General features: G+C 33.3%; 1 protein-coding gene across 1 annotated transcript in view; it reads right to left on the bottom strand.

The window, feature by feature from the left end:
- Positions 1-372: 372 nt before the first annotated feature.
- The window catches only part of LOC108904355 (fatty acyl-CoA reductase wat-like), an 18,598-nt gene continuing 1,732 nt past the window's right edge, over positions 373-17,238 (bottom strand). Inside the window, exons 3-8 of the mRNA XM_018706876.1 lie at positions 12,309-12,454; positions 11,672-11,781; positions 8,339-8,528; positions 8,199-8,284; positions 5,631-5,811; positions 373-1,045 (exon numbers count right to left, since the gene is read on the bottom strand). Coding sequence (XP_018562392.1) covers positions 694-1,045; positions 5,631-5,811; positions 8,199-8,284; positions 8,339-8,528; positions 11,672-11,781; positions 12,309-12,454 — 1,065 coding nt within the window. The 3' untranslated portion in view covers positions 373-693. The remainder of the gene's footprint in view (positions 1,046-5,630; positions 5,812-8,198; positions 8,285-8,338; positions 8,529-11,671; positions 11,782-12,308; positions 12,455-17,238) is intronic.

Raw genomic sequence — 17,238 nt, 5'->3', positions numbered from 1 at the left:
AGGTAATTACGCCGGAAAAGTGTTTATTTCTATTTCTTAAATTTTTCCATTCCAATGTTATTTGATAAAAGTTCCATTAACAAATAAAATTAACAAGGCTGATGTCTTGAAATCTTATATTTCCAATAACAGAATATTTATAAAGAATCGGATTTTGCACCTTCAAAATTTATTTAGATAATGTCATCCCATATTGTAAAAGAACTGTTTTTATATGTCACCACAATTTATTCTTGTCTTGTATACGGATACAGATATTAGATTTGACCGTTTTATTGCGGCTCCAATGGAATGGAAATCATTGCTACGTAAATATATTTTTTTAGTACATACATTCCATACACACTATAACACTTCCATAAATAAACACAATTAAAACTTACTGTATTTTTTATTGTATAGGTACATTAATTTTTTTATTAAAATTGAGAAAAATGTGCTTATTTATAAACGAAGAATCAGTAAACAAGTTGTCTTAAATTTTGGCTCTATTCACACATAAATTTTCTATGTTCAATGTTAAGGTAAGTTTCCACAGCTGTAAAAGCTTACCTTAACAGCTGTCAAATTAACTTGCATTTTGAATCGCATTAGTATGTGTTTGTTTTTGTCATAAGGACTAAAGTAACGGGAACTAAAATAACACTTTACTCCCTGTAAATAGGGGCTAAATCAGTATTAACCAACCTTAACTTATCTAAAAATAACCCTAAACAGAATAACTTTACTGATAACATAAAGAAACACAACTAGGAAAGCTGCCGACAACAACTGGATCTTCAATTTCCTCTTGAGCTTCTTCCTGCCCTCGGCCAGAGTGGACATTGGGTCCTTCATTATGTACACCCGCAAACCTCTGGCGAAATTGGAGAAGTAGAGCTCCCAATTTATCGTCAGCACGTCGAAGTTGAACAGCTCTCTGTCCTTGAAAGACATTCTCTTCAAGAGCTTTTGGGCATTGTCGTTGGAGATGTACCACTGCTTGAAGAAGTATGGGCTTGCTTGTTCCTGGAGATGGTGAAGTCTCTTGTACCCCTCAACTATCCTGTAATTTGGAAATCAGTGTTTGTGAAAACAAGGCAACAAAATGTAAATGACCTAGGAACCAAACTATACTTTCTCGGCGAATTTCGACACGCTTAATCATGTTGCACCATCAGGTTTTCAAGATATCCTAGCCTAAAAGTGAGAAAACACTGTTTTTCACTATATTTGAAGTAATATTGCCTCAAATGTTAATTTTTCTGAGCTAGGACTCGGAATCAACGCACAATCCCTCCGGAAAAGTATAATCTGGTTTAAAAAGTAAAAGAATAGTTTACATGACCTATACTCATTTGTTATAGCAATTATTATAAGTCTATTATGTTTGCTGATATTATGCTTGATTGTTTTATATTCAAAGTGGTGGCACGGACAATATAGCTTATCGCCAAGCTATTTTGTCTGTGGTGGTGGTATAGTGTTTACGAAGATAGTCGGCATCTCTTTGCCGATTTTTAGTTTTTATATACCGTTTCAACTATGTTCGTAAACACTATAACTTTAAATTCGACCAAAACCTTATAATAAAAGTGCCACAAATGTAGCATACAGTAACAAGTTATTAAAGAATTAATTGAATAAAAAACCTGTTTAATATAAATTCGTTTGAGTTTTATGCACAATGTTAATCTACCACTTTAATCGTTGAATATTGGTTAGTTCCTAAACTGATCAAAGTTCCATCTTATTTGTTAATTACCTTATTTCATATTAATTTAATTAATGGTAACGATACAAGTTTAATTAGTTACAAAGTTAAAGTTTTAGATAATTATAAAACTGTTATTGAAGTTAGTCCTAAAATGCGTAATGGCTATTAAAATAAATTATTTTTCATGAATGTTAAACGAAAACAACCCAGTTACAGCGTTATAATTGAAATTTGAACATTTACTATAATTCTTTAACACTATTTTTTGTTTTTTTTTTTACTTTTTTGATTCTAATTTATGTTAAAAACGACGAAAATATATATAATGAGATGAAATCAAATTATTGATAGCAATTTATAAGTTTAAATTAAAATTTTACTTGAATAAGACACGGTGAAGAGAAAAAGGTTGAAATAATTGTTGTAAAACTTAGAAAAAATATTTGAGCAAAAAAATTGTTAGTATTAAATAGGTTATTGTGAATTATTATCGGAGAGTCGTATTACTAGAGCAGAATAAATTTCAAAGATTTAAGTATAAAAAACACTATCATTTTGGTCAAATAGCGTACATGCTAAAAATAAAGTTGGATTCACAAGTCAAAATATTACATATGAAAGTAGGAAAAATAAAAATTGGGGCGGATTATTGACTAGTTACGAAAGAATTTGTCAGAGAGAGGTGTTGAAAAGAAGTAAAGTGGGGAAAACCCATATAAATAGAAATAATTATAATGGAAAATAGTAAGATAATTAAAGTTAGTCAACCAATATAAACAAAATTTAAAGTTGAGCCAAAAAAGGATTAAAAAGTCCATTCTCTTAAAAAGGACTCCAATAAGATTCCAGGACGAGATTCCAGACGCATAAAAGTAAGCAGCAGGTTCCAGCTATCCATTAACTGCAGGAAGACGAGGAATCCAGGACGATATCCAGGTCGAGTATAAGAGGGCAAGCAGTTCGACAGTAAAATTTGACAAGATATACGTAGAGGTAATTTTGTGCACAAAGAATTACAAAATCGTATAAGATAAAGCTAGCTAGCAAAAGGGATTGATAAAAATAAACTCAAAAGTAATAAAAAAAACCTATAGGACCAATATAATAAAATTTAAAGTAGCCTTTCCTGAAAATAAATTTGAAATAAATACAAATTCTTCATCCCTGATAGATATTAAATAAATTTAACTTCACTATACAAATAATTATAAAAATTTTTGGCCATATTAAAATTTTGATAGATATTAAGTATTAAAGTAAGCATAGTAACACATTGACAAAGAAATTTTATCGCCTTATGTATAAGCCAACCAACCAACAGTACACTAACAAATCGATTTGGATACCACTATATGAAAAATTCTCAAGATGTCACAAAAGTGCTATAAGATAATTCCAAATATTCCTGAAATTGTGCTTGATATATCACAGTTATAATTGATTGTTATATAAAAAAAATAAACTAATAAATAAATTAATTTCTGAATAATGTCTTTTGTTTAGTGTGGTGTATTGCTTGGTTTTCTGCATAGTTTTAACTTCACTAGAACTCACTACTGAGAAGGGTCGAAAGCTAGCCAGGGTATAATTGACAACTTAAATTATAGCATAAATATATACACAACAGGATCATTATTATATTAATTACACAAATAAATTACATACACATACATATTACTACTCATAACCAATATTGGCGCATACATATTGGTGGTCCCGAGGTAATGGGCCAAAATTCATGGGTAGATTCCCCAAGTAAAAATATTACGATTTAGCCGAACTTACCTTAGTCCAAAAGTTTTGTGTAAAAAACGATGAAAAATAAGAATTTGTTACCAAAGATGAGATACCTTAAAGTACAAAAAAGTTATGTTGTTTTTAACACATTCAATCTGCTGCAGCTAGCGCCCTCTATGAACTATAACCAATTTTTTAACAAATTTCAATTCCTCTATCTAAAGAACCCCAAACCTCAACATTTTGTGTAGATATTTGCATTTATTAAGAAATAAATGGAAACAAACTAAAATAATATTTTACATTTAACACTGTATCTCTTCTCTGTATCTCTTTAACTATCAACTTTTGGACTAAGGTAAGTTCGGCTAAATCGCAATATTTTTGCTTCGGGAATCTACCCATATATCCATTACCTCGGGACCACCCTGTATAAAAAATATTTAAGTTTGACCGGTTATAACTCACAATCAGTCAAATTAGTCCAAAAACTTTAAAAAACGCATCAATTTGAAGGGAATCTCATCTAGTTTTTTTTGTACAACAATTTTCTTTGTCTACTTCTACTAAAGAAAAAAAATAGTCAAAAAAGTAAAATAAATCAAAAAACCTTATTTTTTACTTTTCTTTAAATTGTTTATTAACGATTTTTTGCATAACATTTTTCTTTTAAATTTTTTAAGTAAGCCACTTCGATGGGAAATTCAGTTCTCTACAAAATTTTTCCTATTATACCGAAATTTGGCTTCGTTTTCGGTGCTATATTTAAAAACTGCAAAAGTGCATTTTCACCCCTATCTTTAATTTCAACCCTCTAATTTAATAGCACCCCACGGTTTTTTCATTTTTAATGATCCTTCGAACAAGTCGTGATGAAAATCCTTGAATGAATCCCTCCTTTTTTGCAACAATGAGAATTAAAACGTATAAGGGTAAAAGCGACGAAAATCGAAAAATTGGCTAAGTTTGAGGGGCCATCTATCAGTCAATTCTCATCCAAAAATTCTGTATAACCTCTTTTTTTGAAGGAAATTTTATCTGCTTTGTTTATGAAGCGATGCTTATATCTATCTTTACTCAAAAAAAACTTAGGGGCAAAAAGTTAATAAAATATATAAAAAAATTTGCTTTCAAATTGTTATTAACGATTTTTTGCATAAAATTTTCCTTTTAAATTTTTTAAATAAGCCATTTCGATGAGAAATTGAGTTCTCTAAATAATTTTTCCTATGAGCTATAGCGAAATTTTGCTTCGTTTTCGAGCTACAATTAAAAAACAGAAAGGGGTGCATTTTCACCCCTATCTCCAATTTCCACCCTCTAATTTAATAGCACTCCGCGGTTTTTTCATCTAAAATGGCCCTTTGAACGATTCATGCAATAAAATTGCTTGAACGGCATAGTTTCTTTTAACCCTGTTTTTTTAGATATAATCAGTAGCCTATAGGGAGGGCGGAAAAATTTAGATACAAAACATTAAAAATAAAGTCAAAATACAATTGGGTAGTTTTATTTTAAGTACAATTGAAATATAGGGAAAATGTGATCAACATTATTTTTTATAGTGAAGTCCATTCTTTTGCTTTTGTCCGAAATAAATTTTTCAATTATTTTTTCGTTAAGGTTTGGTATTTCTCACACCAATCGATAGCATTGCAAATGCTATTAGTCTGTCTTTACAATCTAATTTAAATTTTTACGATCTTTTAAAAAACACGCAAAAACAATACGTAGGTAACAAAATATTACACCACAAGTAAACAAATTACATTTAATAAGAAAAAAAGCGGTGAAATAGCTTTTATTCGGTTACGGACGGACTAAAGAGAGCCCATAGTAAATATGCGATACTCACGATACTCCCATTCCGTCTTTCACTGCTGCGCGACGGTAACCGTGACCACCGCTGTAAACACTGCAGATTTAAGGGCGAGCTACGAGCCACGTATTCACTGATTTGAAAGATCAAATGAATTTTGCATGTCGAGTTGAATTGACTGCATGTTACAAATTTAACATTTATTTAATTATCTTGATTTTTTACTACGAAAGTTCCTAGGGAGAGGGGCGACGCCACAGATCCCCCGTACCAGCCGTTGCTGTGTCTGTAATTATTTTTTTTTCATTTTCGTTTCTTTTACATTCTTTTCTTCATTCCAATTTGGTAAAAGGTCATAAAAACCCTCTGTATACTTACGTTGAATTTCTTCCGGCTAGTTTCGAACGCATATCACACAAAAAGCCCATGAAAGTGTGAAAAATAAAAGTTAACAATTTAAAATTGTAGTAGCAAGCTGTGTTAAACGTTAGAGGCAACCGGATCATCTTGGCAGATGGCACTTCTCTGCTTGCTGTCTCTGTAACTCCCATCCATTCATCTAAAAACACAACTTACTTGTAAAGGAAGTAGCAGTTCGGATTGGCATCTCTTATGACAAAGTTAACATAAAAAAACATTTTTTTGACATCAGTCTAAAAATCCGTTTTAAAAATTGTAATTTTTTTAATTTCATCTTATTTTTGTTGTCAAATACTTCACGTCTGTTATATTCGTGTAGAGTGAATACCAGTCGTGAAGTAAATGTGGATGTGAACTAATTGGGTTCCTGAAAATTTCGAGGTAGTAAAATATGATATCTAAAGCTTGACACTTTTTTAATCCTGAATAAACAATGCAGATATGAAAAATACATATACTCTTTTTTTGTTCCACTTAACGAAAATTTAATAAATTTGTTTATTTTCCTTAAAAATATACTTGCGACAATCAGGCCGAGTATGTATCCCATTTTATCATAATAACAGTTACGTTATTTCAGGGTTAAACGTTAAGGTTAACGTTAACTGTTAAGATATAACGTGCACGTTATTGAGAAATTAAGACTATTTTTAGCAAATACTCGTATTGCAATTTTGTTGTTTTTTGAAGACGCTTTTGTGTCCACATTTTTAATAATAATGCAAAATTATTATAAACAAGAGTCAGTATTAGACAAAAACACATATAACTGACAGATGTCTTTTAGGTTATGTTATGAAACATGAAACAATTGCAAACTCGTAAATAACGGGTAAGTACGACATAAAATAGTCTGTAACACGTTATCTTAAATTATCACAGTTTCTTAAAGGCAAGGAATTTGGTGTTGCTATAGTTTAACGTACGTGTTATTTGTCTAATGAAAATGAACGGCTTGTTAAATTTACATTTACTTGCCGGTTTTATAAACGCACATCGAAGGTAAGTTGTAAAATTTAAGCAACTTAGGTAAGTATTTACCCTAAAATTATTGTTAGGCTAAATCAAACGAAGAAGGATCTAACAAGGAAACTACCCCAACCCGAACTCTCCATTTCCAATATTTTTATATATGTTGTGACTCGGTTGTAGAACATAAAAAATTAAATGACATATTTTTTTATCGGCGGAAAAACATATTTAGGGGGTGAAATACATCCTCAAAGTTCGACCCCCAAAACAGTTTTTTCTAAATATCTGGGGTTCTAATCAATATTTTGGAATGAAAAAAAATGGAAATTGCTTCTTATAAAAAAACAAATGTTTCACATTAGATTCCGTGTTTGGAGGTTGCTACCCTTATTTTTTATTTCAGAAAAACTATATTTTTCAAACATTTTTTATATATAAAAAAATTCATATTAAAAAAAATAAAAAATATGATTTATGTAAACAAATTGACAAAATAAAGTTCTCTTTTTAGGGGGTGAACAACCCTCTAGTGTGCTAAAAATGTCTGTACGATTAGAATTAACATTGCAAAATAAAAAGTTTTTACTTTTTCTCTAATCATACGAATAATTTGTTCTATTAGCCGCAAACAGATTTAAACGGATGCAAACTACCCCTCATGTTCACCCCCAAAAACAGTATTTCTGTGACATCTCAATATTTTGAAATGAAATAAAATGGAAATTACTTCTTTTAAAAAAATAAAATGTTTCACAAGTGATTCCGTGTTTGGGGGTTGCAACCCTTATTTTTTATTTCAGGAAAACTAAGTATATTTTCAAACATTTTTTATATATAAAAAATTCATATTGATTCAAAATATTAAAAATATGATTTATGTAAACAAATTGACAAAAATAATTTCTCATTTTAGGGGACGAACAACCCCCTAGTAATCCCCTAGTGTGCGAAAAATGTCTTCTGTTTTTTTTCTTGGTCTAAAACGGATTTAAACAGATGCAAACTACCCCTGCTGCTCACCCCCCAAAAACAGTATATCCGTGATATCTCGGGTTCTAATAAATATTTTGGAATGAAACAAAATGGAAATTACCTAACCCGTTTTTGAGGGATGAATATCAGGGGTAGTTTGCATCGTTTAAATCCGTTTTAGACCAATAGAAAAAATTATTTGTGAAATATCTGTCTTTTTATAAGAAGTAATTTCCATTTCGTTTCATTCCAAAATATTGATTAGAACCCGAGATGTCACAGAAATACTGTTTCTGGGAGTGAACATGAGGGGTAGTTTGCATCCGTTTAAATCCGTTTAAGGCTAATAGAACAAATTATTGGTATGATTAGAAAAAAAGTAAAAACTTTTTATTTTGTAATATTTATTCTAATCGTATAGACATTTTTCGCTCTCTAGGGGGTTGTTCGAGAACAAACGTTATTTCTAGCATAACGTTTTAGCGTAAATGGGATACACTCGGCCTGAATGTCTGGTAACATTATGACGTCATTAAATTTATCCGGCTAAAAGGACCAAATCGACTCTCATCTGTAACTTACCACTGGTTAACGGTTTTTCTTGAGAGGTAGTGCAATGGTATACTAGCACCTCAGTACTTGTAATGTCGCCCCTTTTCTTTCTCAGTCTGAAACATAGTCAGTTAAAATATTTGCTTTTTAAGATGGATTTGTACACGTACTTTTGAAGTCCAGCGTACCACCCTGAAGCGATCAATTGACTGACGACGTAGTCTACAGGTATCACGTCTAGATTGCCATTTTTGTAGTAATTCACCCTGTTGACGCCCAAGGCGTTAGCCACGGCTAAGCCAGAGAGGGAATATACGTTTTCTACGTACCCAGCACAAGGTTCCTCGACAGCAGGTATTACTGAAAGTGAAATGACGATTTATATTGGAATGATGCATAGGTTCAGATCGTTTTTGGCTTCCATGGCAAGAGTGCCTTGGAAATCAACTCTCTGACATACAGGGTGTTCAGGATTAAGTCGACAAACTTTAAGGAGATATTTCTCATAAAAAAAAAATAAGAAAAAAATCAGATATAAATTTTTTTCCAGAGACGCTTCAGTTTCGAAATATAGGGCGTTAAAGATTTTTTAAAAAAATCGAATTTTTTAAATAACTTCTAAATGAAGAAGGCTATTTAAGGCAAATTTGGCATGACACATCTTCCTATAAAATACCATTTTTCCATAGAAGTAGAAGTCCCGCAAGCAACCAGTAGCGGAGTTATGGGGGACTCATTAAATTATATAAAAAAATTAATACGGCCTACTGAAAGTAAAAAATGATGCTGTTTTAGGTAGAACAGTGTGTTATTGACAAAAAGTGTACATTCACTTTTTTCCTAACTCTTATAGTTTCATGGCAAAATTGATTTTTCAGAAGGGTGCTTCTGGATTCTGTCGTTCCTCATAAAACCTAAAAAAGTACAGTACCTATTAAAATTGGTCATAGTATGTGTGAGTCAAATAAACCTTTTTGTCTCCCCTTCCCTTGGGTTTAACCAATAGTATTAAAATTATTTAGATGTTTCGGGTGTTTTTTTAGAAAAAAAAATGATGAAAACAATAGAAGTATTTAAGTACCTAACGTCTAAAGTGACTATGTTGTAATGCGACAACGTAACGACCCTTGCAATACTCCTAAATTTTTTCAGGCGGTTTGTAGTGACTTCATTTACTTGTGTTGTATGTGTACTTTTAAATAAAATAAGATCGCAAACAATACATGAAAATTTATTTGTAAATTGAAACAACCAAAAAATTACCAATTAATATTATACCTAGGCAAAGCGAAAAGTGAATCAAAAATGAAATGATTTAAAAAATATTTTGTTCAAAATGGGCGCCTCCGGACTGTAGACAAGCACGACATCTTCTAATTATGGAGGTAGTGGCCGATCGACACTGAATTGGAGTTAATTCTCGACACGCTTGGACTATTCGCTGTCTTAGATCTTCTAGGGTATCAACTGGCACCTCGTAGACTTTTTGTTTAACAGCACCCCAAACGAAATAATCCATCGGTGTCAAGTCCGGTGAACGTGCGGGCCACGCTGCAGGTCCTCCACGACCAATCCATCTCCTGGGATAATTAATGTTTAACCACTCCCTAGGACCTCTACCAAAATGGGCAGGACAACCATCTAGTTGAAACCAACTGTTCATTCGAGTATTAAGCGGAACATCTTCTAACAGATCTTGAAAACCATTTTCAAGGAACTCGGTAAACATGTCAGCATTTAACCGATGCGGAAGGAAGTAGGGACCAACTATAGTGTTGTCCAACACACCCAACCATACGTTACATTGGAATTCATGCTGAAAACTATGTTCCCTTACCGCCCGTGGATTCTCGTAGGACCAAATATGGTTGTTCCTTTGGTTTAAAATTCCCCTTCGAGTAAATGTTGCCTCATCTGTCCACATTACTTTTTGCGTAAACTGATCATCATTCTCTGCTTGGTTTAACATCCAGTCACAAAACACGTGCCTGCATCGTATGTTCTGAGGCAATAAATGTTGCACACGCTGGATATGGTACGCATGGCGATCATCAGCCCGAAGAGTCCTCCAAATGGAACTTGACGAAATACCTAGCTCATAGCTAGATCTTCTGACACTCGTGGATGAATTTTCATCAAAACAAATTATACTTGATTTTTTTCTTATTTTTTTATGAGGAATATTTCCTTAAATTTTGTCGACTTAATCCTGAAACACCCTGTATATTAAAGTTGTTCTAATATCATACTATTGTTTAATTGAGTAGTCTTTGAACTTATGAGTATTTGCAGAGATTGTATGAATTATTTGCAAAAGAAATGGAGTGTTATGTAGAAAAAAACTGGCATTTCTGACATATCCTTTTGTTTGACATCACCTGAGGTGTTTAGGCAACGGGAGGTTCTAGAAGCAATTGTGCCGGTTACGTAGAAAATCTAACAGGGGAAAGTACACCAAGAAAATGTTTTTCAACGCTTAAGAGAATGTGACTTTGACGAAGGTCTTTCGGATGACTTTAATTCATGATATCCACGTCAGTCAGTCCGGGAATTGGCCAGTGTGATACAGTGACCAGTCGATCAAAATACATTTGTAAACATGAGTAAATATCATCAAGAATTAGATACATAGGTACCGCATGTTTTAAGCAAAAACCCCAAAAATAAGCCTCTATTTACTGGCTCGTCATCACTGATGATTGTCATCAATATCATCGACCGTTTTTGTCCCAGTTGGTTACTGATGAAAAATGGCGCCTTTATATCAACACGAAAAACATAAAAGAATGATTTTGACAGAAAGGCAACTCCTTCGAGTAGAAACTGGTACCATCTTCGTAAGTTAATGTGCATCTGCTGGGATAAACAAGGCGACGTCTGCTATGAATACCCCGGCATCTTGACGTCGCAATTAAAAAAAAAACGAGAAGACGTTATAAAATGATTTTGCAGCATGATGAGCGCTCCCCTTATATTGCTAATGCCACGAAAGCAGCTATTCAGGAGCTCGTTTAGAAGGGAATTCTAAATCCGCCATATTCTCCTGATATTGTTCTACCAGATTAACGACATCACGTTTCGAAATTGGCTTTCAGAATTATTCACCTCCAAGCCATCGAATTTCTTCAGGGGTGGAATAGAAAAAATGCCAGATCATTGTGAGATCATCGTAAACAATGATGGAGAATATATCATTGGTATTTTTCTTATTAATTTATCTATTTTTTTAATTAAAACGAAACTTTGAATTCAATAAAAATGCTAGGAGTTAACCCAACAGATTAAGGTGTAACGGTAAAGCTGGATAAAACCTCAGAGAAAACTCAAATTTTTTTTGTTAATGTTTTCTCGCCTTTATTCAGACCCCTTCAAGGCATAAAATCAGGATTAATGAACCTACATGTGAACTAATTGAATATTGAAATGTGGTAAAATTTATGAAACCTAGACGATAAAGGATTTAGTTTTTTTGAAGTTTATTTGTTGAAATAATCTATACTTACTATGAGCTGCTCTTATCATACTAGTCGGAATGTTTTTGCCTTCTTCTTTCATCACTCCTTCTGCTACTTGCTTTGTAAAGGTGTAGTTATTAGGCCAGTCAGATAATAAGCTACAAATCAAAGTTTATGTAAAAATATCGAAGTTTATTAATGTTCTGCTTCACAATTAGTGTTGTTTTGGGGTCAGAACCACCCACAATAAACAGTTCTTACAAAAACAAATATATCTTAAGTATCCTGAGCTTTATGATAATTAAGGTATCTAGGCTGTTATAGGAATAATACCATACCGAAGTCGGCAGTGTACTTTGGCTCGAAAGGATGTATGTACGTCAACTTAGGGAGTAATTATCCTATAACACTCTTGGTGCTTTCTACGTTTAATCGTTAAAAACCAATGGTGTAATGACCTACTAATTTCTTATTTTTTTATGTAAGCTGGTTTGGCATTTAATCTGTACTTATTATAATTGTTACTTATAATTTCTATTTTTTTATCCATTCATTTCCTTGAAAATACGTTTTAATTTATTCAAAATAGGGTATTTATTACAAAATAACTATAATAGTAGGACATTACAAACTGAATACTATAGTGGCAAAATTCTATGTAGGCTACTGATTACAGTTAACTTACCTCAATTGAACTTGCTCCAAAATAGTATCATTTAGCGCGTTCGCTACGTTGATAAGGTTTTCTCCTGATATTTTCGATTCGTATATCTCCTCATGGATCTCAAATTTTGTGAAGTTGGAGAAAATCGTTGAAATAAACACGAAAGCCTTAAAAATACGTCAGTTAGCAAACGCTCCTACTTGGTTGAAAAATTATGCCGAAGGACATACAGAGGAATCTTTTACAAATACACTAGACATGGCAGATAAAATATTTAGATGGGGGAGAGACGAAGAGTTTGTTAGTAGCAGTAATATTGTCGAAAATTAAATAATTAACAACAATAATGTCGCCGACTTATCGGGTAATGTTTAATGGTTGTACAATCCGCAACGTAACTATAAATATAAATAAATACACAGCCCCACAAAAGAAAAAAAGTATCGGATCTGGTGTTCAGACTCATGTATTTCCATGTATTTTTTTCCGCTGAATCCGAATCTGCCTTCAGATTTGGCCCAAGGGGTCTGAGTTTTCGGGAAAATTCAAAAAACAGGTCAAAATTCACAAAAAACGTCATTTACGATCGACGAAAGTTATGAAAAATAAAATTATTCTACCAGCTCACTACACGTATGATTTTTCACTTGTTTAATTCCAATTTATTCCATCATAGATTCAGACAAGATGGTCCAATTTCATTTAAAAACAGAAAATATATCAAAATTTTCAACAAGTTTTCGCCCTATACTTATATATAAAGGGCGAAAATTTCCGAATATTGCTGAGGCGAAATTGAAAGAAGGTGTATTCGGACATTGTTCAAGGATGCAACATTCATCACTACAATGAGTAGCGTTGAGAAGGAAACAATAAGAGTCCCAAATACGAAGAAATTGTATTAAAATTGATAAAAGACTTCAAAGACGGGGGATGTTTGATGGACTACAAGTTGCACTTCCTTCATNATATTGTCGAAAATTAAATAATTAACAACAATAATGTCGCCGACTTATCGGGTAATGTTTAATGGTTGTACAATCCGCAACGTAACTATAAATATAAATAAATACACAGCCCCACAAAAGAAAAAAAGTATCGGATCTGGTGTTCAGACTCATGTATTTCCATGTATTTTTTTCCGCTGAATCCGAATCTGCCTTCAGATTTGGCCCAAGGGGTCTGAGTTTTCGGGAAAATCAAAAAAACAGGTCAAAATTCACAAAAAACGTCATTTACGATCGACGAAAGTTATGAAAAATAAAATTATTCTACCAGCTCACTACACGTATGATTTTTCACTTGTTTAATTCCAATTTATTCCATCATAGAGTCAGACAAGATGGTCCAATTTCATTTAAAAACAGAAAATATATAAAAATTTTCAACAAGTTTTCGCCCTATACTTATATATAAAGGGCGAAAATTTCCGAATATTGCTGAGGCGAAATTGAAAGAAGGTGTATTCGGACATTGTTCAAGGATGCAACATTCATCACTACAATGAGTAGCGTTGAGAAGGAAACAATAAGAGTCCCAAATACGAAGAAATTGTATTAAAATTGATAAAAGACTTCAAAGACGGGGGATGTTTGATGGACTACAAGTTGCACTTCCTTCATGTGTGGGTTTTATAGGTGGTATAGGGGGATGGATAAATATGCGTATTCAGGCATGAACGATTGGATAGAAAGATGTATGAATTCATAAATGGGTGGGTGGATAAAAAATGGATCCAGAACTCTGCAACACGAATTATGCCATGAAAATGGCGTTTTAAAGCATTTTGATCTATTTTCCGTTTTTGCATGAAATTGGACCAGCTTGTCTGACTCTATGATGATAAATTGGAATTAAACGAGTGAAAAATCATACGTCTAGTGAGCTGGTAGAATAATTTGACTTTTTATAACTTTCGTCGATCGTAAATGACGTTTTTTGTGAATTCTGACCTGTTTTTTAAATTTTCCCGAAAACTCAGACCCGTTGGGCCAAATCTGAAGGCAGATTCGGATTCAGCGGAAAAAATACATGGAAATACACGGATCTGATTACCCGATACTTTTTTGGTGGGGCTGTGATAGTTATAATAAACGTTTATCCAACACTTGTATATAATGATACTATAATTTCTTTGGTTTTAAGGGAATATTGTGGCCTATAAGTCACTAGTGAGTTATAAGTCATAAGTCACTAGTAAGTTATGACTTATAACCCATTAGTGACTTATAGAAATCATAAAAAGACAAATGTTTGGTTTATTTTTCTAGTTTTTATTAAAAAAACAATTTGAAACAGTCAACAAATAACCTAAAATGCTACAAACTTACAATCTACCTACTTATTAATATTAACATTAACATTTATGGGAAAGCCGTTATTTAATGCCAAAGGATTATTGGAATCATTTTGTGATTGTGGTAAATTTATAGAACAGGTTGCCTCTTTGCTTGTGCTTGCTTCACGAGTCTATATAACCTTCTGCCACGGTAGATGACGTCCATCCACCGCGCACCGTGGCGTTTGAATGTTGTAATTGCCCCTCCAGCATTGGCCAAGAGAGTTGCAGATGCGCGACGCAAGCCATGCCCTGTATATAAATTAGAATCTGTCAAGGCCAAAAATCGTGCAACAACATTAGGGATTTTTGATGGCTTATTAATACCAACACATTGACATGTGCATTTTCCCTTTTGAAAATTGCAAAAGAACCTTTTGTGCTGCACATTTTGAGGCCTTAGCTTAGAATATTTGGATTAACACAAACTCCATCATTTAACACAGCCAAGCTTCTTGGTTTGTTCATTTTAGTATTTGAAATCATGATGTGGATATACTGCCCTTTGTCCTCTATATTGTTTATGCTTAGATGGGTTAATTCCTCGCAACGGTAAGCGCCAAAAACTCATAATATCAAGGCCACATAAAAACAATTTAATAAATTTAACTCAGTTAAACTATTCACTAGAACCTACCTTATTCATAAGATGATCTTCGTCTAGGGCTTCATGCAAAAATTGTTCGATTTGTTCTCTTTCTAAGACCTTGGATTTTTTTCGTTGAAAATGTTTGTGCTTAGACTTCAGAAATGCCACTATAACCGATTTTCGAAATTTCAATGTTCTTGTAAACTCTCAAAGTTGACTTCAACATGGAATATTTAGTCCACAATGTGGATGGAGTAATTTCTCACTTAAATAGCCAGCAAGACATCTTCATTTACGCCTTTCACCCCGTCTTTGATTTTCCAATCTTGAAATCGCACAGTAGCCGCATTNGAATATTTAGTCCACAATGTGGATGGAGCTAATTTCTCACTTAAATAGCCAGCAAGACATCTTCATTTACGCCTTTCACCCCGTCTTTGATTTTCCAATCTTGAAATCGCACAGTAGCCGCATTAGCATTTTCTAAAATTTCAGATGGAATTTCCATATTTTCCATTTTTTCGGTTTTGGTTTTAGGATTTCAACGTGATTTCAACTCAAAAAATATTGTTTGTTTACCCTTGGTTGGTTGGATTAAGTTGACACTCGCATCCTTTGTAATATTTAAAAATACATTGATTTTGTTAAATTACTTTATCTGACATTGACCACTTGAAATTTTGAGTCGCTTTTATTTATTATTAAAATGAAATTCTATTAGTTTTGGATAAAATTTTGTATGGCACTCGTGTGTTACATCATATAAGTCACTTCGGAAAATTACATTTCCCAGCGTGACATATATACCGTAACACACTAGTACCATAAATAACTATTAATATGAGGAATACGTTCAATAAATGTTATATGTAACAGGTGAGTCAATGAAACGGGATGATTTAAAAAACTCAGAAAACATTAAAAGAACCATTTTTTGTCAAGTTTATTGATGAAAACATGATCTACAGGAATGGAAGTATTATGTTAGTGCACAATCGTTAATTTTTTAAAAATAATGTCCGAAAGGTGGCCTCCATTGTTTCGCACACATTCTTGCAGCCTCGTTGAAAAGTTCCCCATAACATTGCACAGCATTTCTAGCGGTATTGCGGCTATTTCAAGTCTAATCCTTTCTTTTAATGCCTGGATAGTCCTTGGGGGGTTACTTTGAAACACTTTTGTTTTTAGGTACCCCCAAAGAAAAAAGTCGCATGCTGACAAGTCCGGAGAGCGAGGTGGCCAAGGAATATTGCCATTCTTGCTCATAGGACGACCAGGGAACACCTGTCTTAGTAAACCCATTGACACTTGACGCTGTATGACATGTTGCACCATCTTGTTGGAAAATCGTTGTTTCATTTCTGTAGTTCTCGATTGCAGGAAGAAAAAAATTGTTCAACATATTGACGTAACGATCAGAGTTCACTGTTACAACATTCTCAAAAAAATAAGGGCCGATTATCCCTAACGAAAAAATCGCACACCACACGGTTACTTTCTCTGAATGTAGGGGTCTTTCGTGTAATTCTTGAGGGTTATTGTCTGACCAATACCGAAAATTTTGTTTGTTGACAAAGCCAGTAAGATGAAAGTGGGCTTCATCGCTCATCCAAAGATTATGCAGTACGTTATCGTTTTCATTGATATGCTCTAACGTTTGTTCACAAAACCTTAATCGAGTAGCGTAATCTCGAACGTTGAGAGATTGCACAATCTGAATTTTATATGGATGATGGTGAAGGTCTTTATGCAAAATTCTTCTTGTGGTGCTGTAGGTTAGTCCGAGATTTAAGCTTCGTCGTCGAACGGATCTTCGTGGACTCTCTTCCAATGAATTACGAACCGCTTGAATATTCTCTGGCGTGCGCACAGTTCTAGCACTTCCACCTCTTTTTTTTGTTGTTGAACCACTGCTTTCAAAGTTACTTACCCACGTTTGAATAGCGTTGTTAGATGGTACACGAGCGCGAGGCGGCAAACGGTAATGTAAACGAAACGCTCGTCTCACACGGACGTAACTCTCC

This window comes from Anoplophora glabripennis, unplaced genomic scaffold, assembly GCF_000390285.2.
Source record: "Anoplophora glabripennis isolate ALB-LARVAE unplaced genomic scaffold, Agla_2.0 scaffold13, whole genome shotgun sequence".
In the NCBI taxonomy this organism is placed as follows: Eukaryota; Metazoa; Arthropoda; class Insecta; order Coleoptera; family Cerambycidae; genus Anoplophora; species Anoplophora glabripennis.
The sequence above is the reverse complement of the archived record's forward strand: the minus strand, read 5'-3'. Positions and strand labels throughout refer to the sequence as shown.